This window comes from Cyprinus carpio, chromosome A1 (genome assembly GCF_018340385.1).
Source record: "Cyprinus carpio isolate SPL01 chromosome A1, ASM1834038v1, whole genome shotgun sequence".
In the NCBI taxonomy this organism is placed as follows: domain Eukaryota; kingdom Metazoa; phylum Chordata; class Actinopteri; order Cypriniformes; family Cyprinidae; genus Cyprinus; species Cyprinus carpio.
The window spans coordinates 33,905,390-33,930,041 of record NC_056572.1 but is presented as its reverse complement, the minus strand read 5'-3'; the positions used below and the strand labels follow the sequence as shown (position 1 = coordinate 33,930,041).

Genomic DNA, 24,652 nt, shown 5'->3' with positions numbered 1-24,652 from the left:
GCGCGCAATGACTGACAGGAGTAGGCGTGATCAAGAGGGCGGGGCTTCCTCCACAGCGAACACGCGGTTCCGTGATCGGTGCGTCTATTTTCTCCGATCCGTGCAGGCCTTTTAAACTACGCCCACACCTCGCGATTCACGATTCACCCCGCTTTTAACACACCCCGAAGCCACCGGACGCGAAAAGTACCGACGGAACCCGTCACAGATCGGCGCCAGCGCTCCCGGAATACCTTCACGCAGCTTCTCATACGGGTCATGACGCTGGAAGCGATCCGGTACCGGTCCGGGTCTCTGCAGATCCTTAACCAGCTGCTGCTGCCGCACGAGACCGTGTACGAGGAGATCCGTTCGGTGCAGGACGGATATGATGCCATCAAGAGCATGAAGGTACGGCAGGCCCGATCGACGGATCCTCTGCCCGGTTCCGTTCACGCACGTCCGACCATCTCGAAACCGGGTAGAGGCCCCTTTGTGTCGGATCAGAGCACGGGGTCGCGCTTTGTTCATGCGTGTGCATGTATGATCCGCATAGCCTGCGCTTAATATAAAGTCCCCGTGACCTGGAAGAATATATTTCTACCATAAGAAATTAAGTGATTAAACCGAAGGAAGCACCATGTGATGTCATTAATAAACCCCAGCTGGCCTCTGTTCTGTTCTGGAATGATGCTGCTGCACATCATTCAACGCTACTTGCGTTCAGTCTGCGATATGTTTTTTTTTTTTTGTTTTGTTTTTTTTGTAGTAATGCATGCTCGAGTCTTAAGCACTGTATTTAATCTTGTTAATTGTTCGTATGTTCACAAACGTGTAGCACAGACGCTTTTGGTTGTTGTGTTTTTTAACTGAATCTTCTGAACTTTTTAAACCGTTCCTGTATCGTGTGAACGTTCCCTTATCGTTCGCGAACACACGTTGTGACGTCATGAAGGTGTTTCGCAAACCCCCGGTTTTCTTTCTCCAGCCATTCAAGTCTTGATTAACGTAGTGCGTAATTAATTTGTTGGGGTGATGGCTTTCCGGCAGCCGTGTCTGCGCTTCATTAATAGTCGTTTCTGCAAATATCTCGCATGAATTATTGATAAGCCGGGGATTCGGGGGTTTGGGTCCTGTGCCAGCCGCTGTCACTGTCGAGATCTTTACTAATGCACGGGAAATGACAATCAAGTCACGATCAGTCGTCCACCAGAGAGCCTCTCTTTACTCTCTGTTTGTCTAAAAAAACATTCTCAAGACTGGCTTGCACAAAGAAACGTTTACATACCATTTCAAGTTATAATAGTCAACTCTTAAAGGGACAGTTCACCCAGAATGAACATTTACTTGTTCCAAACCTGTATTCGTTTCTTTCTTCCATTGAACACAAAAGAAGATATTCTGAAGAATGTTGGTACTGTTCCGTACTATTCTATTGAAGTCAGTGGTTAACAGTCAACTGTTCGGTTACCAACATTCTGCAGAATATCTTCCGTGCTCAACAACTCGTGGGGGAGTGAATGAGAGAATCTTCATCTCTGGGTGAACATTGTGACATCATATCTAATCAGCTCTTTGAACTGGATGATGTCAGAATGATGTGATTGTTCATTGCAGGCAGAATTCCGAGTTCTAAAGAAATGATGACATCATGCTTACCGTAACTTCTCTTTGTAGTTCTTCAATAACCTCTGAAGTGTGATTACTGTGAACTCCGGATGACTCCGTAATTTCTTTGAAACTCTTAAATGGAAATTTAAAAGTGATTAGTACTTTTGCACATTTATTTAATTGAATTTCCTGGTAATATATAACATTTTGAAAGTAAAATGGGTTTTGTGAATTATCCTCGAGTGTGTGTCTTTTTAACTCAAAGCGGTGAACCAATTCATGTGTTTCTAATCACTATGAATACATTTTTGGGGCTTTTCACCCCCTCAAAAAACTAGTTTTTCATTCCAGTGAGCTGGTTTTAGAGCTGAATGGAACTGTTAAATCAATTTAAATTTAAATGGATCATCTCTGAGGACAGCAGGCGTGTGAAATTAAGCTCCTGGTAATGAGGCTCTTAATGAGAAGCCCTGGCGTTCCTTTGGCTCTGACTCTGTGGTGTTTTGACCTTTCACCCTGCAGGTGCGCGGGGCTCCTGCCTTGGCCATCGTGGGGTGCCTGAGCCTGGCGGTGGAGCTGCGGGCGGGCGCTGGGGGCGACGACCTCGTGTGCTTCATCAGGGACTCTCTGTGCCACCTGACGTCTGCGCGACCCACGGCGGTCAACATGGGCCGAGCCGCCCGCGAGCTCATGGAGTTCACAGAGAATGAGAGCATGGAGAAAAACACAGAGCAGCTGAGAGACAGGTGACAATACAACAGACATGATGTTTAATCTGCACGTGAAGATTTATGGATATCTCAAAAAATGTCATCTTTGACAGATATTTAGAGTTTTGTGTTAATAGCAGGTGAGCTAGATATTCCAGAGAAGATGGGTATATTCTGCTTTGTTTTCAGCGTTATTACCTTTGAAAGGTCAAACTCAGATCATAGTGTCTGTGTCAGTGTTGTTAGTGTTAACTAGAACTATTAAAATAGTGTATTAATGGAAGTAAACCTGAAATCAAATATAAATATTTTAGATGAAAAAACTATTTTTTTCAGTTAATTGCCAAGGCAAATACAATTTATTCTTTAAATTTAGGCTAAGTATTAAAATTACTGAAACTAAAACTGAAATAAATATTAAGAAATAAAAATTAGAAATTAAGCTAAATGGAAATATTAAGAAAAGAAAAAAGCACATAAAATTCCTAAAAAGGTAAACTAAAATTAAATTAAAACAGAAAACCTAAAAATAAAGGCTAATTCTAAATTACATTCTATTAAAAAAAAATAATAATAATTTTTAAAGTAGTATTTAAAATATTTCAAATTATTTACACACTTTTCTACTATGTGCAATGTCTGATTAAAGAGCCTTAAAGGAAATTACACTTGTTATTGTATGTTTTCAGTTTTACTGTGTAAATGTTATTCAGATACAATTTAAGTCGTTAATAGCAGTTATATCTAACAACATTTCATTTCCAGGAAAAAAATAAACAAATGATCCTAACAGGCTTAATATGAAGTGCTGCATTGATTACCTTTTTATCTTCCTCTAACGTGTCTGTCTCTTGGCCACGCCCCTGCTGCAGCGTGATTGGCTGGATTGAGGAGATGTTGGAGCGAGATGTGAACGACAACAAAAAAATCGGCAACTACGGCGCGCAGCACATCCTGTCCGGAGTCCCGCGAGACTCCGTCACCATCCTCACGCACTGTAACACCGGCAGCCTGGCCACCGCGGGATACGGCACGGCTCTCGGTCAGTCCGCGCGATTTTAACTGATGCAGAGATTAAGAATGATGGCTGATAATGACTGTAACTGATCCGTGCAGGAGTGGTGCGGTCGCTGCACACGCTGGGCCGCTTGAAGCGTCTGTACTGCACAGAGACCCGGCCCTACAACCAGGGCGCCCGGCTGACGGCGTACGAGGCCGTGGCGGAGGGATTCCCGGCCACCCTCATCACAGACAGCATGGCGGCGCTCGCCATGAGGGAGAAAGGCATCACAGGTGACCGGAAGAGTCGGTTCGCTTGAGGTTCATGTCTATATCAGGTCTGTCAGATGTTAATGTTCTTGTGTGCACACAGCTGTCGTCGTCGGAGCGGACAGGGTTGTTGCCAACGGTGACACGGCGAACAAGGTGGGCACGTATCAGCTGGCCATCGCGGCTAAGCATCACGGGGTACCGTTTTACGTGGCGGCACCCAGCACGTCCTGCGACCTGAGTTTGGAGAGCGGACGAGACATCGTGATCGAGGAACGTCCACCTGAGGAGCTCACCAGCATCAATGGAGTTCCTGTAGCCGCTCCTGGTAAGTGTGTACAGTGCAAAATTATCACACTGCACACAAAAACGGCACAGATTTAAAGATCCGAAGCAGTTTAGTTTGAAAACTAAAACTCCGGAAAACATTACAATAAAATAGAAATAGATGAAAATCTTTTTTAGTTAGTTGCAGAGGAGACCATTCACATTTTCATTTAGTTTAAACCGAAGCACTAAAATTGCTTACTTGTAGCGATGTTACGATTCACTGCGAGCCAGTTGAAAATCGATTCAAATATTTGACGATTCAAGTTGAGATGCTAAACGAATCACGATACATTTAGGGGTGGGAGTTTATATGAATGCATCTCTGAGGTATCTGACTGTCTTTAGAAAAGTTTAGATGATATTCTCTTTTTATTTCGAAGTGCTGCACTGGTTTGTTTACAGCGGTAACCAGGGAAACGCTGTATGGCTGCTGTTCCGTTAGCGCCTCCTGCTGTCAGAGAGTGAATCTGCGTCTCATTCAGAGCATCTGCTGTCTGTTTCCTGCAGATGTTTTATGTAGTATAAACCACTGGTGGTGGTTGAGGAGATTACCCACTTCTATGTAAAGCGCTTTGAGTGCCCAGAAAAGTGCTATATAAAAATGTAAGGAAGGAATAGTACAGTTTCTCAAAACAAAAGTTGGAGCAAATTTTGTCTAAAATTTCAATTTAGTTTTGTTATTTGGCATATTTCTGTTTCACAAAGAAATGGGCAGCACTTTGTCCAAGCAATAATAAAAGGACACCTTTTCATTTATAATTTGTCTTAAATCTAATTTTGTTTAGAAAGAAATCGGGAGAAAATCTAATCGTGAAATCAGTATCATGAATCGAATCATGAGTTGAGTGAATCGTTACATTCTTACTTACTAGGAATAAAACATACTTAAACTGAAATATATAAGTTAAATCTAAATCGGAATATTAAAAAATATACATTGAAACAACAAAATTACTAAGAAATAAACTTGAATTTAAAAAAAATAAAAATAACAAAAAAATTTTTAATTCACAATATTAATAAAAAGTATATAAATAAAACTAAAATATCACTGATCCAATTTTTTTTTTTACTAATTCCCAGATAAGCACTTCCAAGGATGAGCATAAACATAAAATTTATGTTTTCCACTTTTTTTTAAAGATTGTCTATAGATAAAGTAGTTAAAGTTTAGGTTTTTTTTAGACACTTATTAGCAATTAACTGGGCATAAATAATATAATTTATGTTTCCACTTTTTTTTTACCTGCCTTTAATGTCACACATTTAAAAAAAAAAAATCAAACTGTGAGAATTAGTGGCCGATATTTGGCATTTTTCAAATATCAGCATCAGGCGATAAGTTTTTCTGCTATACAAATCTGTCCAATAATCTAATATAACATTTAAACTGCTGAGAGCGGCAGCGCCAGAGCACACAGTGCTCACACTCTTCCTCTTGTTTACTGTCGTTAACAGTTCTGTCTAATACGGATAGAAGTCTGTCTAATAATCAGAACGGTTAAACAAAGAAATTAATGTATACAAAAAGTATTATAACAATTGCTTTTATATTAATAGTAATAGAAAGGCAAACATTATAATACTTTCTCGTTTGCCGTCAGCATTAATCAAGTATGCATTTATATAATTTAAACAAATCTTTGAATGACTAATGAACATTTAATTCCACAAACCTTGCAAACTTAGTCGAATACTATAATAATAATAATAATAATAATAATAAAGGTCCAAAATAATAATAATTATATCGGCTTCATATCGGCTATCGGCCTCCCTGCTTTCCAAGATATCGGCATCGGCCGTCAAAAAAAAGGTCCAAATATAAAATAATAAATAAATAAATGCATTCTCATGGGAATTTTTGTGAAATTTAAGTATGTTTCTATAAATCTATATATATATACATACATATATACATTTATAAATTTTTGAAGAATAAAAAGTTCAAAAGAACAGCATTTATTTGTATACACTATCGTTCAAAGTATTCGTCAAAGAATCCTTTTTTACAAAAAAAAAAAGAAACAGCAAAAACATTTTTAACAATTACAAATAAATGCTATTCTTTTGAACTTTCTGTTCAGCAAAGAATCCTGAAAAATAAAATGTATCACAGTTTCCAAAAAAACACGAAGCAGCACAACTGTTTTTAACATTGACAATAATCAGAAATGTTTCTTGAGCAGTAAATCAGCATAATAGAGTGATTTCTGAAGGATCATGTGACACAGAAGACTGGAGTAATGATGCTGAAAATTCAGCTTTGATCACAGGAATCAAATTTTCACATACAATCAGACAGAAAACACATAAATGAAGCATTGGTGAGCAAACACACTGAAAATGCTTTTACTGTATACTTGATTAAATAAATGAAGCATTGGTGAGCAAACACACTGAAAACATTAAAACTTCATACCAATCTCAATCGTTTGAACGGTAGTGTAAGTGTATTAAATGAGTTTTTGCATCATCTCCATGTACAGTAAACGGCTAATTGGAATTATTATTATTTTATTTATTTATTTATTTTTGTAAATGTTCATAGCAACAGGAGTTTTTTTATGGTAAAGAAGGGGTGAGAAAAACAGAAAAAGATGATTAGCATGTGTGCGTATGTGACCTCAGGGCTTAAGTGAGATTTGAAACAGAGCGGAGCTGCTTTAATTAAATGGTTCTGATATGAGCGCGAGGGAGTGAGGGAGGGAGGGAGGAATGATCCTCCGTATGTGTGAAAACAGAAGAGAGAGAGGATCCAGAATCATCAGATTAATTAAAGCTGCAGTATTTAATAACTGCCGGCGTCTCGAGGGGGAGAGACTCTCTTGAACTCTGCTGTCTGACGCACAACAGACAAGACCGGGAGATTGAGACGGGAACGCGGGTCCCAGATCAGCATGGGAATCAATTCATCTCAACAAATTAACTTGTTATCTGACTGGAACGGTTATATGTCTGTTATATTTGAAGAGAAATACCACGAATCAGACAGTTATGAGCTAGACTGCTGTCTCTCTGTCTGTAAAGTAAAATAGTACAGTGTTAATATGTTTGTTCATGGGAACAGGTTTGGAGAAATGTAGCATTACATCATTTGCTCAGCAGTGGATCCTCTGCAGTGAATGGGTGCCGTCAGAACTAGAGTACAAACAGCTGATAAAAACATCACAATAATCCACAAGTGATTCACACCACTCTATTAATTTAAATTTTTTCTAAAAAAGTGTCTTCTGCTCACAAAGACTGCATTTATTTTATCAAAAATACTGTAAAAACAGGAATATTGTGAAATATTATTACAATTTTAAATATTTATTGTTAATACATGTTAAAATGTGATTGATTCCTGTGATGCACAGCTGTATTTTCAGCATCATTGCTCCAGTCTTCAGCGTCACATGATCTTCAGAAATCACTCTAATATGATGATTTGCTGCTCAAGAAACATTTCTGATTATTAACAATGTTGAAAACAGTTGCTGCTTCATATTTTTGTGAAAACTGTGATGCATTTTATCTTTCAGAATTCTTTGATGAATAGAACATTCAAAAGAACAGCATTTATTTGAAATAGAAAACTTTTGTAACATTATAAATGTCTTTATAAATGATACATTTAATGTCCTTGCTTAAATAAAAGTATTAATTGCATTAAAATAAAAATAAATAAGTGTACCTAAATCCGCAATCAGAAAAGTTTTGACTGTGTAAACCCTTGAAAGCAGAGATAGTTAACTAAGTATAAAAACAATTTAAAAAATGTTATTTGAAAGAACTGAAATATAAATTAAATTATTTAACTTATTTTATTTTAGCTTTTTGCCAAAGCAACACTTCTTATTTTAATTGATTCTAATTTTAAGTACTATAATAACAACTAATAATATTATTATTATTATTATTATTATTTTATTATTATTGTACAGGAAAAAAAAATATATATATATTTATATATATATTTTTATATATATATATATATATATATATATATATATATATATATATATATATATATATATATATATATATATATATATATATATATATAAGAAAAAAATCAAAAAATTAAAAACAAATTTACTAAGACTTAACTAAAATGAAAGTGCAAACAGAAAATATAAAATAAAATCTAATTCAAAGATTACCATAAGTTCTAATAATATATCATTGACTGAAATGAGACTGATTCTCTCTGTTGTAGGTATCGACGTCTGGAACCCGGCGTTTGACGTCACTCCTCACCAGCTGATCACCGGCGGCATCATCACGGAGCTCGGCGTGTTCCTGCCGTCTGAACTGCAGGCCGCTCTGACGGGGAGACTCACCGCTCTGTAAGGCGCCTCTCACCTCCGGCGCGCTCCTAATGTTTTCACCTCACTGTGGTGGAAGTTGCACCTTTAATTACACACACAAGCGTCGACACTGAGGTGTTAGCAAGGTATACAAGGCTCGCTCCATTCAATTCAACACTTTCAAAGTGGAATAACACCATGTGACACACACTTGTACAACCCAGGGATGCTTGTAAACACACTCTCACACACACACTCACACACACACGCACACACGTTCTCCTTCTCTCTGAGTGTACAGCTCATGTCACATCATCTCATGTCTTTTGTCTTCATCGTTGTGAAAACCTTGGTCATTTGTTCCCTTTCCGCTCGTTTTTTCCCTTCTATCTGGCTCAGCTCCAGTTTTTAACAGGAAGTGTTTCACAGAGATGTTAAACGGTGTAGATCATTCAGAGTATTTCAAAATAAAAGCCTTGCACTAAATACGGGTCAACTGCTGTCCATTAAGGGGGAATCTCACGAAACCTGTCCAGAGCTTGTCCAGGTCTTATTTCATCACCTAATAAAAAAATATTTTAAATATTCTCAAAAGTACACGTAATTTGTTTTTTTTTGTTTTTTTGGCATTTCTAATGAGAAAATATTTTGCATTACACTAAAGGGGAAAATGTTTTTAATTCTTGTTTTGATATTATTTTCATTTTTTTTTTTTTTTTTTTTTTTTTTTTGCAAAACTAATTGCAAAATATAACGCCATATTTTCTTTTGTTTTGAGGTGAAGTGTTTTCATGAGACTATCCCTTACAGGTCCGACTGTTTATTAGTTATAATAGATTTGAAAAACTAAGCCCATTTCAGATATAGGCTGTACTTTAATGTACTTTATTGTACATAAGCACGCCAGTCTTTTTCCAGGCAGTGCCAGCTGAACAAACTATCTCATGTTACTAAATCAAAATGCTAGATTAACATTGAGACATTTAAAACCTGCCTTTGAGCAAATAAAACAAATACAGAGAGAATGACCACTCGTATGCAGAGAGTTTTAATGTTATTTGAGCTTTACAAGCAAACACAGTGAGTTAGAATGAAGTAATAAAGACCAGAATGGTCGATCTGCCTAAAACGAACAATTACCGGTCAGTGATTTGAACTTCACTTGCAGTTTTCAGGTTTATCTCGAGCTCTATTGGTTGACAACACAAATTATTTTCACGTACAACCACAGATGCTCGAGTTAAACCTGCGGTATTTCTTTAAATCTGTCATTTAGGCAGATGTATTTGATCAAGGTGTGGGAAAATGGTGCTATGGAGCTAGATGTTAGACAATACCTCAGAAGAGATCCCAGACTCCTCTAGTACTTCCACTCTACTTACACAACCGTACTTGTTGTGTAAGTAAATACAACACAGAACTATCAAACACGATCACAGCTGAGCCTGGGTGAGCGTCTGCAGGCACGGCTGCCTGACCTCGGGTCAGAGTCCGGTGTTGTCCCCAATTCTGCACCCTCTAGTACTTATAGGTTTAGGAGTAGGAGTGAGGGAGGGGTAAAGATTAGGCAATTAATTAGTGACTTCAACGAATCTGGCAGGGGTGCAGAATTTGGCACAACACCGCCGAACTGATGCTGACGCGTGCCACTGTGGGTTTAAGTGCGGGTCTGATCCGGGATCAGCGCTGTGAGTTGGTCTGGGCTTGTGCTCCGTGTTATCGAATGTAACGAGGCCCGAAATCCTCACTGCCTTACGAGACCAGCAAAAACACCCCGCCCACTGATGTCCGATTGGCTGAATGAGACGGAGCCACGCCCACGGCTCAGAGAACACTTACGGCTTTCTGAAATCACCATAGCAACCCCATCATATAAACTTATGAAAAGTAACAGAATTTATGTTTGTTTGTTTTTTTGTTTTTATCATAGTACCCCTTTTAAACTGTTGTTTAACACCAAACCGATTGTTCAGCCGATGAGACGTCTCTTCGAATAAAATGTTCGCTAGACGAAAACACCATAGAACAGTTTGAAAGTTGTGAGCTGTCAAAAAATGATGACCTTTATATGATGTGTGCCATGACTGCACAGCCTCGTTTTCATCCGCGTTAAATCCAAAATGGCGTCTAAGGCATGATAAAGGCATATGGTGCGTCCAAAATCCCGCACTTGTGCACTATTCTATGATGCTTTGTGGTATAAATACTGCGAGTAGTGTGTTGAAAATTACAAAAAGAAAAAGTGCACTATAAATACCTGGATGATGCACTTAAATAACTGAAAAAAGAAAGAAAAAAAATGAATGTTGGACACTTTATCCACTCAGTTGTCGCATCTTTTATTGCGTAGCGAAGGGGGAGGGGCTTTCAGACTCTGATTATGAATGACAAAATAACCTTATATAATTCATACATTACATGAGTGAGTACATAGTGTATAGTGCATCACTTGGGACGCAGCTATAGATATCTATAGGTAGATGTCTGCAATCTTGGAACGGTCACTCACAATAACAATCAATGAGTTTCAAAATGCAACAATATTGCTTAGCCTCTGAATGTAAAAACTGTCAAAATTGTAATTGCAGAAGAAACTGGATAAACTTTCACAGGTAATAGTGTATTGGTTTGTGTTTTTAATATGTATTAACTCAATGTTACAGATTTTTAAACATCATGTTAGCCTACAGCTTCGACTTCTTGTATTGTGTTAATTAAGAAAAATCATCTGCTGAAGTCTATTGCAGATACAGATATTCTCACATGTGTACAACTACAGTTGCAATGCACAGGCAACTTGCTCTCAGTTTTTACTGACAAATATAGCGGATGGCTTACATATAGAGGCCCATAGAAACAGACTCTTATAGGACATCTATCTATACATATCTATGGATTATTTAGATAATAACTTTGCATCACACACGGTATTGAATGCACATTCATTTTTACAGTTTCATCTGTTTAAATAAAACATGTAGCATCAAAACACTTAGAGCAGCTGTACATGTTTGTCTAATTTTTTTAATCCAAATTCTCATATAATACAGCTCAAAACTGTTTAATTTCTTTGATTTTTAAGACCAGAACTATGAATAGGAAATATGGAAAGACATAGTGTAGCATCGGAGTCATCCATGTGGCTTTGTAATGTTCTGAAGGTACAAAATTATTTTTCACATCACAGTATTTTTATTTTAATTGGACTGTGTGAGCTGATGATTTGTTTTATGTATATCTATACACTGTATATCCATGAATTGTGATTCTTGGTGATGAATCTGTTGTTAAAAAGCTTACATTGAGAGGCCCTCTTTAGACACGACTCGCCACTCGACAGCTAAGAGGCTAAATCTACAATATAAGCAAAGAAATGCCTGAGATTTAAAACATTTAAGACGAAATGCTTTGAAGCGCTTCACATGCACGGCCTGGCTCTTGTAGAAACTGTGATTCAAGCAGTTAGCTGGTGTGCCAAAGCTGTAAACGTTCATGGACTCTTCTCTCTGTATTATACGGAAATTTAATGTAATGCAAAAATGAATAAATCTTTATTCAAACACAGAGAGAGAGGTAGATGGGACGTTTTCTTCTTCACCAGACGACCCAAATACAGGACGGTCAGCTGATAAATAAGCTCATATGTTTGCCATGTGCTTTAATGTGATGAGAGGAAACTCTGGTGCCAAAACGATAATGTGACTGTGATCAGTGGGAAGCGTGACGGTGGACAGACGTCCGTCTGAGAGGACCTCTTTGTGTTTCTGTTTGTTCTCGTTCTTCTAATTGATAATCACAACTGAGTTTGATTTTGTATTCTGTGGAAGTAGTTGGAGAAAAAAAAAAACTATTAGACTGGATGTTTTTTATACATATGATATAATATACAACATACATAAATTAAGAGATGTCTGTTCCACATCAGTACAATAAACAGAGAGAACCAATACTGCTGTGTCTGTGGTCATTTCTTGGGTAATTATTGACCTGTGAGATGCTAACAAGGAGACCAAATATTAATGAGTACTCAAATAGTGCTTGATCTTTTAAAATTTGATTATACTATTAAAACATATCATATCTTTAAGAATTTCCAGGTTCCCCCTCGTTCCTAAAACATTATAGTTAAAATGTCAAGTTTTCGTTGTCAGATACAGACATGACGGAAGCTGGGGGTGGACAACTTTTGAACCGGATGATTATTTTGTTTAAACATCATATTTTTAATTTAGTACTGCCCTTCAGAAGCTACAGAGGATACTCATCAGTTTCAGAAGATACTTTGTCCCTGAAGACAAAATAAGTACAATTTACCATGATCTTCAAATTCAAAAAGTTTTCACCCCCCAGCTCTAAATGCATCCGTCGTGTTTCCTTCTAGAGCGGGAATCTTTGAACCTTTGGTAATAGTTGTGTATGAGTCCATTAGCTGTCAGTGTGAAAAGATGGATCTCAGAGTCATACACTGTTGGAAAAGGTTCATATATGAAAAAGCTGTTGGAAATCCAAAGACCTGGAAGTTTAACTGCTCAGGACAAACAAGGGACTCATTAACAACCATCACAAAACAAAAATACAGCCGTGGATCATCTAGATAACGACACACAGTATTAAGAATCAAGTGTATGTAGAGTTTTGAAAGGGGTCATTTCTATAAAATCAGCTATTAGTTTGTCACAAACATCTTTTACATAAAATATCTTACTCAGGACTATATAAAAAATAACATGCATTTTGTATGATGCCTCTTATTTTGGTGAAATAGTTAACGTTTTGCAGATTCTGCAAAGTTTTAACCACAACCGTATGTATGAATACACAGAGCTGGGTAGGAACTGATTACATGTAATCTGGATTACATAATCAGATTCCAAAAATTAAGTACTTGTAATTAGATTAGATTACATTTTAAAGTAACCGTAATCAGAGTAGTTACTTTTTTACTGATTACATATTCACACAGCAGTAAATCATTCATAATTTGTTGAATCTCCCTAATTTTTCTTTTTCATCCATAATAACAATGAATGGAATTAATTTTCTCTCTCTCAGTATTTTTACATCAATATGGAACACGATTATCCTGGTTAAATCAATGTGATAAACACGTTAGGTCAAAAGTCATCTAAAAGTAATCAGATGTGTAATGTGATGGATTACGTTACAAAGAACATTTTTTTTTATCTTGTAATTTGGAATCAGTAATGGACTACAATTTGTAAGTAATCTACCCAGCACTCTGTGTATGCCAAAAAAAAACGTATAAATTAAAAAGAAACTGAGACATGAGTTCCGCAGCGAAAACTAGGCATGGACTGGTTGGTCCACATGCTCTGATGACCTCACACTCGCGCAGCGGCGCCGACGTGATGATGTCAACCGCGCGTCGGCCAATCAGCGCTCGAGCTCTGCGCCACTTCCTCGAGGTCGCGTCACCGAGCGGGAGCTGCGTGCGCGGGTCGGAAGTGTCTGTCTGAGAGGAAAAAAAATAACATAAAACAATAAAGCAACACCAAATAAACACTGTCAAACCTTTGCGAATATGGACCATTACACTAAATATTGAACTTCGGATGATAAAGCAGCGCTAGGACTGATAAATAAGCGCACATAAGGCGGACTGAGGGGCGTTGGGGAAGAGTTAGCCGCTGCTGCTAACGCACGATGCTAACTCACTGATTTATGACTGACTGAGTTCAGCGTATTTCAACTAAAAACTGCGCATTCCGGAGGATTTGAAAGACGGGAGTGCGCCTGGTGTCAGTAGAAAGTGTGTTAGTGAGGTACAGGAGGTGAATTGTCTTCTCGGCGGCCGTTTGTGTTGAGGCCTGCTGTACGAAGAGTTAGATAAACGCGTCAGTTTAACTCATCAGCCTCGAGGATCAACACGTGTACGGAGGTAAACAGGTGAAGATGTCGGCCCAGGCGCAGATGAGAGCCATGCTGGACCAGCTCATGGGCACGAGCAGAGATGGTGAGTGTTTCTTTCGGTCTCGTCAAATCGAAACTAAACCATGCATTTGATTCAATCAGCGATTCGTTACTTTAACTGACTCCGTTTGATGATTTATACTGTATGCATCGATACAGACCTGTTTAAAAAGTCACGGTTTTCATGTGTTTCATTGCTCTCGTGGGTCGGTTAAATCATTTAATATCTCTGAACTCAGTGATCGGATTGATGGAAACACGTCAGATTGATGATTTCCTCGCCATGACTGTGTAATCTGTTACTCTCACTCTTTGATTGGCATGATTAAGTCATTCTAATTATTTCGCACGATAAATAGTTTAATCAGATTTTAATTTAATTAAAAATCATGACTCTCCCGAATTTGACTGTTAATTTGACATTGCATGATTTTGTGAAATCTGTAACTTGACTGAAATTGTCATAATTTTATTTATTAAGATTTTTTTTTTTGAATTAATTTATTTATTTTATTTATTTATTTTTAATTACATGATTTGTAAACACCATTATTTGATTGACATGATTTTATAACATTGATGAATTTGTTGATTCGGTTAAAACTCTTATGGTTTGGCTGAGATCATTATAAATGAGTCATAAATGTATTGTTATATGAGAGTCATGAATATGATGATTCGTATGCCATGATTCACATGTTTTGCTTGACATAATTACATTATCTTACAAAATTATTAAAATAATTATTCTCTCTTTTTTTGGCATAATGACGTCAAAATTGTAATTTGATCAACATTCTCATAATTTTCATGATTTATTTTTAAAATGAGAATCATGAATTGTTGCAAGGCTGTTCATTTGAATGGTGTGTCTCATTGTTTGTTTGTCACGATGAGAATCATGGTTAGATGAATTGTTTTGATGCTCATAATGTGTGGATCTGATTTCTCGCAGGAGACACGATGAGACAGCGGATCAAGTTCACGGACGAGCGGGTGTGTAAGAGTCATCTGCTGGAGTCGTGTCCACATGACATACTGTCTGGAACCGTAAGTGTCTCATTATCATTCTTCATCTCTGTGGATTTGACTTTACTCATCTAAAACCTGTTTGTTAATTGCAGCACTTCATTCATGCTACGCCACGGTTGCATTATGACATTAAAAAAGTTATCTGAGGTTTCTAAATGGTTGTATTTGTGTAGCGCATGGATCTGGGGGAGTGTGTGAAGATTCACGATCTCGCTTTGAGAGCAGATTACGAGATCGCATCTAAACAGCAGGAGTATTTCTTTGAGCTGGATGTGAGTAAAAACCCTTCCATTCATATACATTTGACTGTGTGTGTGTCAGCTGCTCATAAATGGCTGATTGTGGCGTGTCTCCTCAGGCCGCAGAGCACCTGCAGTCCTTCATCGCAGACTGTGACCGAAGAACTGAACTGGCCAAGAAACGTCTGGCCGAAACGCAGGAAGAGATCAGCGCTGAAGTGGCTGCTAAGGTAAAACCTGATGATCTGCGGTGGGGAGTCCCTAAACGTTTCTCTGCAACACGAGATTTCACTTGCACATCATTTTCATATTGAAGTTTCACACACCTGCGTTTTGTTCACAAACCAGTGAGTAGTGAGTCCTGGTCCACAGCTCTGTTATAAATGGGCCCTTCAGTGTGTCCTTTTCCAACTTCCTGTTTCGATAGAAAATACATGCAATCAGAAAAGAAATCCACTTAATTCTGTTTTTTTTTTTTTTTTTTTTTTTTTTTTTTTTTTTTAAGGGATCATATCCTACACAACCTTGTTTCCAGCACAGAATAAAAAAAAGATTGTAAAATCTCACAATTCTGACTTTATTTTTCACAAATCTGATGTTTTCTTTTCTAATTTAAATTTTTTATTTAGAATTTTAACTAAAAGTCAAAATTGGCAGATAGTCAGAATTCTAAGGAAAAAAGTCTGAATTGTGAATTATTAGCATAGAATTCTGAGAAAAAAGTCAAAATTGTGAAGTGTAAACTGAATTCTGAGGAAAAAAATATCGGAATTATGAGTAAAAAAAAAAGTTGTGAGATTGAGAATTGTGAGATATGAATTTGTGATTGCAAGAAAGTAAAAATAAAATACAAAAAATCCCTTTTTTTGTTCTTTTTGTGTGTGTGTGTGTGGCAGAAGTAGGCTTCCATAATATCTTGCCATTTGGTAGCCTTTAGTTATTATGTCTGAGATCAGTTTGAAACGTTATTGAAAGTCTGTTATTTTCAACCACAAATAATTTTATTTGTCATGCCCATTTGCCCCACTCTCTGACCCTTACTATGAATCTTGTCTGTTTTTACAGCTGTAACTTTAAGTCTTCTTCATGTTCTCTGATTTTCTGTTTGATTGGCAGGCAGAGCGTGTGCACGAGCTGAACGAGGAGATCGGGAAGCTGCTGGCGCGTGCAGAGCAGCTGGGCGGCGAGGGGAACGTGGAGGAGGCGCAGCAGGTGCTGGAGAAGGTGGAGAAAACACGCACCCTGAAGAAAGAGGCAGAGGTCAGTGTGGGGTCAAAGGTCATGAGGGCCAGGTGGAAATATCATTGTAATCCTCCTTACTACCTGTAGAGCTTAAATCACAAATTCAGTTTGATTGGGTGTAAAAAAATATTGTGGCGTTCTAATCGCATTATTTCAAGTAAATATGCTGTTGTGTTTAGGACATATACCGCAACTCCATGCCAGCCTCCAGCTTCCAGCAGCAGAAGCTGCGTGTGTGTGAGGTCTGCTCTGCTTACCTCGGTCTCCACGACAATGACCGCCGCCTCGCTGACCACTTTGGAGGGAAACTTCATATAGGTTTCATCGAAATCCGTGAGAAACTTGAAAAACTGAGGGTAAGATGGAGCACACAGAGCTCAGTCGGGCTGTTGTCGCGCGGCTCTTCATTGACGATCTGTGATTTGCAGAAAGCTGTGACGGAGAAACAGGAGCGCATGCGCACGAGGAGAAGAGAGGAGCGTGACAGAGAAGAGGAGCGAGCCAGAGAGTGGGAGATGGAGAAAGAGAGAGAACGCGAGCGGGAGCGCGAGAGAGAAAGAGAGAGAGAGCGCGAGCGTGAGCGAGAGAGAGACAGAGAGAGGGAACGCAGGAGGTCCGTCTCTGTATTCTGCTTTCATTTCATTCACCAAAATGTGTTGAAATCATAAGAGGCCTTTATATTATAGCTGAAAAAGTATCTTGATATTTATGTATTTTGCTTCCAATTAGTTGAGCCTTAATAGTCAAGACAAATCAAGCCACATTTATTTCTGTAGTGCTATACACAATACTAATTGTTTCAAAGCAGCTTCACAGTAATAAACAGTAAAATAAGGCAATATAAAAAAGAAATAGTTAGGTTGTAAAATAATTCAATTTCAGCTTTAGAGCAGCTCTACTAGTAGTCAGTAGTATCATTATTCAGTTCAGTGTTGATTCATTTTATATTCAGTGTTGATTCAAGTAGTTCAGATTCAGTTCAGATATACAATAACAGTAACAGTTATTTGCAAAGTTCATCAAGTATGAAATTAACTCATTCAAACTATGAAGCATCTCTACAGAAGACAGTAGTGATTCATTTCAGATTCACTTTAATGTTGATTCATTCATGTTAAGATTCAATAACAGTGATGCAAAGTTAGTGTCATTATGTTTGATTCAGTAACAGTGTTGATATGGCAAAGTTCATTATGAAACGAACTCAATTCAATTATAAAGCAGCTCTAAAGAGACAGTAGTGTCATTGTTTAGCTCAAGTCAGTTCATAATATAGACTAAACAGCCAAATAGATTCAGAATCTAATAGTAACTTAAAAACTTCAAGAACTAAAAATAAGCCAAATCTAACGAACAATGATCAATTTATGTTTTTGTTTTTGCTATTTAATTTGGAGGTGTAGTAAAGCAGTAGTTACACATACTTTAAAGATGTGAAATATCACACAGAGACTCCTGAGAACATTTTTAAAGAGTTGAACTATCTGACATTTAAATAAAAAAAACATATATTTGTTGTAACACAGAAATGCACAAGTGTTTTATCATGATTGTCTTTCGTTAAGTTATTCTTCATCCCTCTCTTTAGGTCCAGATCCAGAAGTGGTGAGCGATATCGGTGAGGACCAGCTTCCTATCTAATAACATCTGGATCAGTATCATATGTATGTACTGTGTATATATATATATATTTTGCTCTGCTTTTTAGGGAAGGAGGAAGCTCGTCCTCTCATCGCTCTCGTCGGCACCGTGAAGATGGAGAGAGGGAACGAGACAGGGAGAGGAAACACAGGCACAAAGATCGCCATCGCTCTCGCTCCCACTCACACAGGAGCAAAAGGAAGAGGTACCACAACAACGTCAGCTTGACTCGACCTGTCTGAGTCTATTACACTTGAGCAACAGGGCATGATTTACAGTGATTTTGCCATAGTCAAGGACAGATTAATGTGGTCAAATCAGTGTAATGAACAACATTACGACAAGATACCAGTGTTGTTCAATTAAAAGGAATACACGTGGTGTGTTACATGGTCGTAGTTCATGTTTAAGAGCCAGATCAATTTGAAATAAAGTAACGGAAATCATTATTAAATAATTTACATTGTTTTAAATAAAATAAGTGTATACAATATAATTGACAATCAGACCAATGTTCAATTAAAATAAATGCTGTGTTTTGTGTTAAATGGTCATGATCAATTGTAAATAAAGCATTTTAAATAATTAGAATTTACTTTTAAATGACTACATTTTGATTTGGAATTATGTAGATTTTAAAAGTAATTTATATTTGGAATTTTAATTATTTGAAACTATTTTTAATAATTTGAAATTAGCTTTAAATTATTACATTTATATTTGGTATTTAAATTAACATTTTTAAAATGTATTTATTATTTTTTATGTGGAATTTTTATTTTTACTTAATAAAAATAATATTTGTAATTTATACCATTTATAATTATTTTTAAATATGTGATTAAATATTTGTGTTGATATGAAAAAGTAATGACTTGGTTAAAATAAATTGTTTAATATATATATATATATATATATATATATATTCCCATTTTTGCCTGTCTGTCACACTCACTACTGATACATTTCTGCAGGTCTTCCCACACCAGAGACCCGGAGCCGAATCAGCCTCAGGAGAGATTGCGGGAGAACGCCGCAGACGAGAGATGGTGGGACAACGGACGCAGGGACATGGAGAGAGAGAGATCCCCCGTCTCCCCAGACATGAGCCGAATGAAAGAGCGGGAGAGATCCGTGTCGCTGGAGAGAGATCAGCGCTCCAGCTCCGAGGAGAGAGAGTCCGGAGAGATCTAGAGGGAAAGATTCAGATACTTTACTGTAGCTACCGATCCCTGCTCCTTCTCATAGCCGGCAGTCGCCCACACTGATCTGTCAATAACTGGATGAGCTTGCCGTCCGGTTACTCATACATCAGTAGAAGCTCAGCGGCTAGAGAGGAAGCCAGTCACAGATTGCGTGTGAGAGAGTGTGTGTGTGTGTGTGTGAGTGTGAGTGTGAGAGAGACCAGCATCAATATTTGAGATACAGATGACACTTCAGACAGCAAGAGTTACATACTTTGATCTAGTTGATCCAAACTAGTCAGCGAACCAAAAGAACATTTGAACAGAAGTGTTGTAGAGGGAGAAGAGTGCACTTAGAAGTAGTTTATTTTTTATGTTGCAGAATAAGGAGAGGTGGATGAAGGTAAACCTGCAGGAGTATGAAACCACCACCGGAGAAGTCTTTTTCATCCTTTTAAACTGGCTACTATTTTTTTTTTCTTCTTTTTTAAATAATTAAAGCTCCTTAAATGATTATTTTGATGTGGATATTATTGTCTCCTGTTTTTTTCTCTGATTTCATTTGATATGAATCTAAACTAAGAGCTGAACTGAGCAGTAAACCTGGAATGAGAAATGTTTTGTTTTTGTTTTTTTTTCTCCACAAAACCCACACCCGTTTTTTCACACATAACCACACGCATTTGTAACTCGGCTTGGGTTATTTCTCATGGTACCATGATGTCTGCGAGTTTCTCTTTCCCCTTTTAACACTCTTTCATTTTGCTGTGTTGAGAGGTTGTCTTGAAACTTCATCTTGCCTTGTCATTATGCTATGAAATAATAAATCTCTTGCGTTCATTGTTTAAAGCGTTTCAGTCTTCTTGAGAACTCATTTGAATCCATTTTCTGCCATTGCTGAAATAAATGTGAGTGTTAATACTTTATTTGCATTTCTGCACGGAAATACCAGTGTTTGCAATGAAACAAAAGTGTTAAAGTATCAGAAGACCACCACACTTATAATGCTGCGTGATGTTACATCTATATTAATTCATTTATTGAAGTCCAAAATGTAGTTAAACATCACTGACTCAATCTAATCTTAACACATTAGATTACACAAGCCAAAATCAATTAGTAAAAAAATAATAATAATAACTAGCTTTTTAATTCCAGGTCAGCATATTCTCAGTATTTGATATGGCTGATAACATATCGGAGTAAACCACATTGAGTATGAATCAGTGTTGCCAGGTGTAAATTGAATTGGTCTACTTAACACTTGCCGCGGGTTGAAGCAATAACGTGATATTTATCCCCTGGAATAAGAATTTTACGAAGAAACCCGACAAAAACGTATATTTTACGCCACGTAACGCGATCGGGCTAGTTTTGAGTAGCAATTGGGCGGATTTTATTGTGAAAACCTGGCAACCCTCATTCTGTGCGAGCATAGACCTCAGGAAAAAATAAAAAAACATTATTTGTTTGTTTGTTTAAACATCTGAATTTTAATAAAAACCCTTCCGTTTTCTCCAAAGACGAAATTAAAAGTTTGAGATCAATAATTTTAAGATCATAACTGTGTTAGGCGGCTTCTGAACGCGCGAGGGCAGCAGCGCGCACTCTATGGTGGGGCGCGCGGCCGCGGTGAGATGTCACGCGCGTCGCGCGTCGACTTTGAAAAATAAGCGCGAGGAGGAAGCGCCGGGTTTTTTTTTTTTTTGGTAAACATACAAAGTGCCTGAACTGAATCTGCTGTCAGAGCGCAGGTACACGGATCTCTCTCTCTCTCTCTTTCTCTCTCTCTCTTTTTCTCTCTCTCTCTCTCTCTCTCTCTCTCTCTCTCTCTCTCTCTCTCTCTCTCTCTCTCTCTCTCTCTCTCTCTCTCTCTCTCTCAGTGGAAAGCTCTCTCACTCATCTGCACTCTGCTTCCTGGGGAAAGTCTGTTTCCTGGTCACTGATGGTGAGCGAGAGCCTTACTCAGTTATAAACATGCACACACTCACTTTTGCCCCATTACAGTTTTTCACAAAAAGAAATTAACTGTACTTTTGAAAAGTGGGAAAAAAAGTTAGAAACGTTGCTTTTTATTTAATTTTTAATTTTAATTTTTTGCTAATGATAGCACACAGATCAGGGTTTTAATCAGTTTTCATGTGAGTGCCATTTTGGTAACAAGTAGCAAAATAAAGGTTTCTGTGACATTTGGTTTGAGCTTGAGATATATGAACAGCATTTTCTGAAGATCAGGCGCTTCCTTTTGCTGATCATTTGCTTAAGTGGCATGATTTTAATGTTTAAGAAAATAGTCTCTTTTGCTCAACAGAGCTGCATTTATTTAATCAAAAATACAGTAAAATTGTGAAATATTATTGCAATTTAAAATAACGGTTTCCTATGTAAATCTACTTTAAAATGTAATTTATTCCTGTGTTCAAAGCTGAATTTTCAGCATCATTACTCCAGTCTTCAGTGTCACATGATCCTTCAGATATCATTCTGATATGCTGATTTGCTGCTCAAGAAACATTTCTGATTATTATCAATGTTGAAAACAGTCGTGCTGATGAATATTGTTGTGGAAACTGTGATACATTAGATTTTTTTAGGATTCACGGATGTGGATTTATTCAAGAGAACAGCATTTATTTCAAATAGAAATCTTTCGTAACATTATAAATGTCTTCACTGTCACTTTTAATCAATTTAATGCATCCTTGCTGAATAAAAGCATGAAGTGTCTTACTGACCCCAGATGTTTTACCTGCTCAGTGATTGTCAGAAGTGTGTGTGAGGTCAATGTAAGAAAACTGTATTCCCCACATCAGAGCCCAGCACACTGCAAACACAAAAACACAAACACATGTAAACACACACACACACACACTGTGAGTTCACACACGGTCACATCCTGCAGACGTGTGTTACAGTGCATTGCTCTCTCGGTCTCTCAGAAGGCAGATGGCGTGAACGCAGCAGCCGTGCGGCTCCTCAAAATTCTGAAAGTGTTCGCAGGAATGTCGCCCATAGCAACCACCGCCCTCTATTTGTCCTCTCTGACCCGCTCCTCAGTGACCTCTGACCTTGAAGAGGACTGAGCTTCAATATAATCAATTGAGAAATACATTAAGACTCGGCTCATTACTTTCAATGTCCACACAGGAAAGACAAGTTGCAGATAGTCACATTGGACTGCAGATTAGTTCAGGTGGGTGTGAATGTTATTTTATCATAAGTGTCCATGAATTTTATCTTTTCCGTGGGACTTTATTATCTATTGTGTGTTTTTATGGCTGCGCGGCATTTATAGTTAACTCTTGTACTGAGTTAATAAAACCTCCAATCCAGCAGGGGGAGCCATTGGGCAGCAAATGAATCATTTCTAACATATTCCACAAATTGCCATCCCTTTACAATATTTATAAATAAAATAATTGTTTTTTTTTAACCAGGTGACTGTACTGTTTTTATGTTCCATTTAAGTTTTTTTATTTTTTATTTTTATTTAATTAATCCTGTTTCTCATAAAAAATAAGTACAATAGGCCTACTAGTAAAAAATGTGCTATACTTGGTGAGTTTTTTTACTATTATTATTATTATAATTCCCATGTTTTGCCAGTTTTAATGACTTAACTATTATTATAAAATAATGGTAAAAAAGAGTAAATGAGTCCAAAATTGTGACTACTGAACGTATAAATCAATAATATTCTTGCCCTAAAATATCCTAATATCCAATAATTATGTCAGCAAAAATATTTCTATGGTTCGGGAATGTCTTGCAGCATTTATCTTGAGTTTTGACAGCTAAAAAGTTAAACAATGATTTGTGAGATTAAATATGCCAGTGTTATTTTAGATGCTGTTATAGTTTATTGATAGTTTGAATTAGTTTTTATTTTTTCTGTTTTCATCTTTTTTAATGTGTTTTATTACATTGTTTTATTTTTTTTATAAGTTGTACATAGATGTTATTCATTTTTATTTCAGTTTTAGTTATTCTATTATTTTAAGTTAAACTAAATGAAAATGGGAAGTATATTATTTGGCAATATAAATTTATTCGATACCTTTTTAAAATATTTTTTCAAAAATATTTTGCTATGTTTCAGTTAATGTTTAATTTCAAGTAGAAAAAGAATGTGTGTTTTTTTTTTAATGGGTTTAGTTTCAGTTCACTATAATAAACCTGTTCATCTCTTTTTGGTGCACCACAGTAACCTCGTCCCAGAATGCTCTCTGTTCTCCCTCGACACTTTTGTGTTTCTATGACAACCTCACCTGTTGCAAACCAATCCTATCGGTAACCCGAGTCCTGAATAAAGGACTTTCTTTGCGAAGAAATGACAAAAAGGCTTTCTGGCATCTTACCTGTGCTACTCTCTCTCTCTATCTCTATCTCTCTGTATATCTCTCTCTCTCTCTCTCTCTCTTCGTTGGTTTCCTCGAGTCGTGACTGACCTCATTTGACAATCTCCTCACTGAACACTTCACACACGGGGTCAAGTCCAGATATCCTCTCACCCCACAGACACTTCGACTGTCACGAAGAGACCATCACAGTATAACTAGTAAAAGACACTTTTGATGGCGCTCATGAACTGGGCTTGAATCTACAACCTTTGGGAAAGGCATTCCATATTTGGCTTCGACTATAAAAGTCATTAAAGTACTGTACAGAATGATTATTCTCATGAGGTCACACACAAAATGAACAGACTCAGATGCTGCTTGAGTTCATTCTCAGTGGCTTTGTGTGACACACTCTTTAAAATAAAGGTGCTCCACGATGCCATAGAAGAACCTTTTTGTCTAAATGGTTCCATAAAGAACATCTGAAGAAACTTTCTGTTTCACAAAAGGTTCTTTGTGGTGAAAGAAGGTTCTTCAGATTACAAAAAGATTATTCTTTAAAGATCCTTTAACTGAATGGTTCTTTGTGGAACCAAAAATGGTTCTTCTATGGCATCGCTTGAAGAACCTTTTGAAGCCCCTTTATTTTTAAGCGTGTATTGTTCCATGATCTGCTCTGCTGGTGTCCATTAGAGTCCTTCACAAACACACGTCTCTCCAGAGACCTGCCTTTGTCCCACTCGACATTCTGTTACTGAGTACTGCAGTGTGTGTGTGTGTGTGTGTGTGTGTGTGTGTGTGTGTGTGTGTGTGTGTGTTGACATGCTGAGTCTGAGAGACAGCAGAGGA

At 37.3% G+C, this 24,652-nt stretch overlaps 2 protein-coding genes across 2 annotated transcripts; both read left to right on the top strand.

Moving 5' to 3' along the window:
- Window positions 1–16: 16 nt before the first annotated feature.
- LOC109106953 (methylthioribose-1-phosphate isomerase) lies at window positions 17–12,143 on the top strand. The gene is made up of 6 exons (XM_042764098.1): window positions 17–390; window positions 2,113–2,336; window positions 3,173–3,342; window positions 3,417–3,593; window positions 3,673–3,897; window positions 8,104–12,143. The coding sequence occupies exons 1-6, from the start codon at window positions 259–261 to the stop codon at window positions 8,235–8,237; spliced, it is 1,062 nt and encodes a 353-aa protein (XP_042620032.1). The 5' UTR covers window positions 17–258; the 3' UTR covers window positions 8,238–12,143.
- Window positions 12,144–13,598: 1,455 nt separating this feature from the next.
- LOC109103404 (putative RNA-binding protein Luc7-like 1) lies at window positions 13,599–20,312 on the top strand. Its single transcript, XM_042764087.1, has 10 exons — window positions 13,599–14,168; window positions 15,081–15,175; window positions 15,331–15,429; window positions 15,516–15,626; window positions 16,513–16,656; window positions 16,818–16,994; window positions 17,067–17,251; window positions 18,227–18,256; window positions 18,347–18,484; window positions 19,254–20,312. The coding sequence occupies exons 1-10, from the start codon at window positions 14,108–14,110 to the stop codon at window positions 19,471–19,473; spliced, it is 1,260 nt and encodes a 419-aa protein (XP_042620021.1). The 5' UTR covers window positions 13,599–14,107; the 3' UTR covers window positions 19,474–20,312.
- The last annotated feature ends 4,340 nt before the right edge of the window (window positions 20,313–24,652 follow it).

Bases quoted from the DNA above. Each gene is read 5' to 3' on its own strand.
- LOC109106953 (XM_042764098.1), top strand. From the start codon at position 259: ATGACGCTGGAAGCGATCCGGTACCGGTCCGGGTCTCTGCAGATCCTT. The intron at 391-2,112 runs GTACGGCAGGCC...TTCACCCTGCAG, and splicing joins ATGCCATCAAGAGCATGAAG to GTGCGCGGGGCTCCTGCCTT. The intron at 2,337-3,172 runs GTGACAATACAA...CCCCTGCTGCAG, and splicing joins ACAGAGCAGCTGAGAGACAG to CGTGATTGGCTGGATTGAGG.
- LOC109103404 (XM_042764087.1), top strand. From the start codon at position 14,108: ATGTCGGCCCAGGCGCAGATGAGAGCCATGCTGGACCAGCTCATGGGC. The intron at 14,169-15,080 runs GTGAGTGTTTCT...GATTTCTCGCAG, and splicing joins CATGGGCACGAGCAGAGATG to GAGACACGATGAGACAGCGG. The intron at 17,252-18,226 runs GTCCGTCTCTGT...CCCTCTCTTTAG, and splicing joins AGAGAGAGGGAACGCAGGAG to GTCCAGATCCAGAAGTGGTG.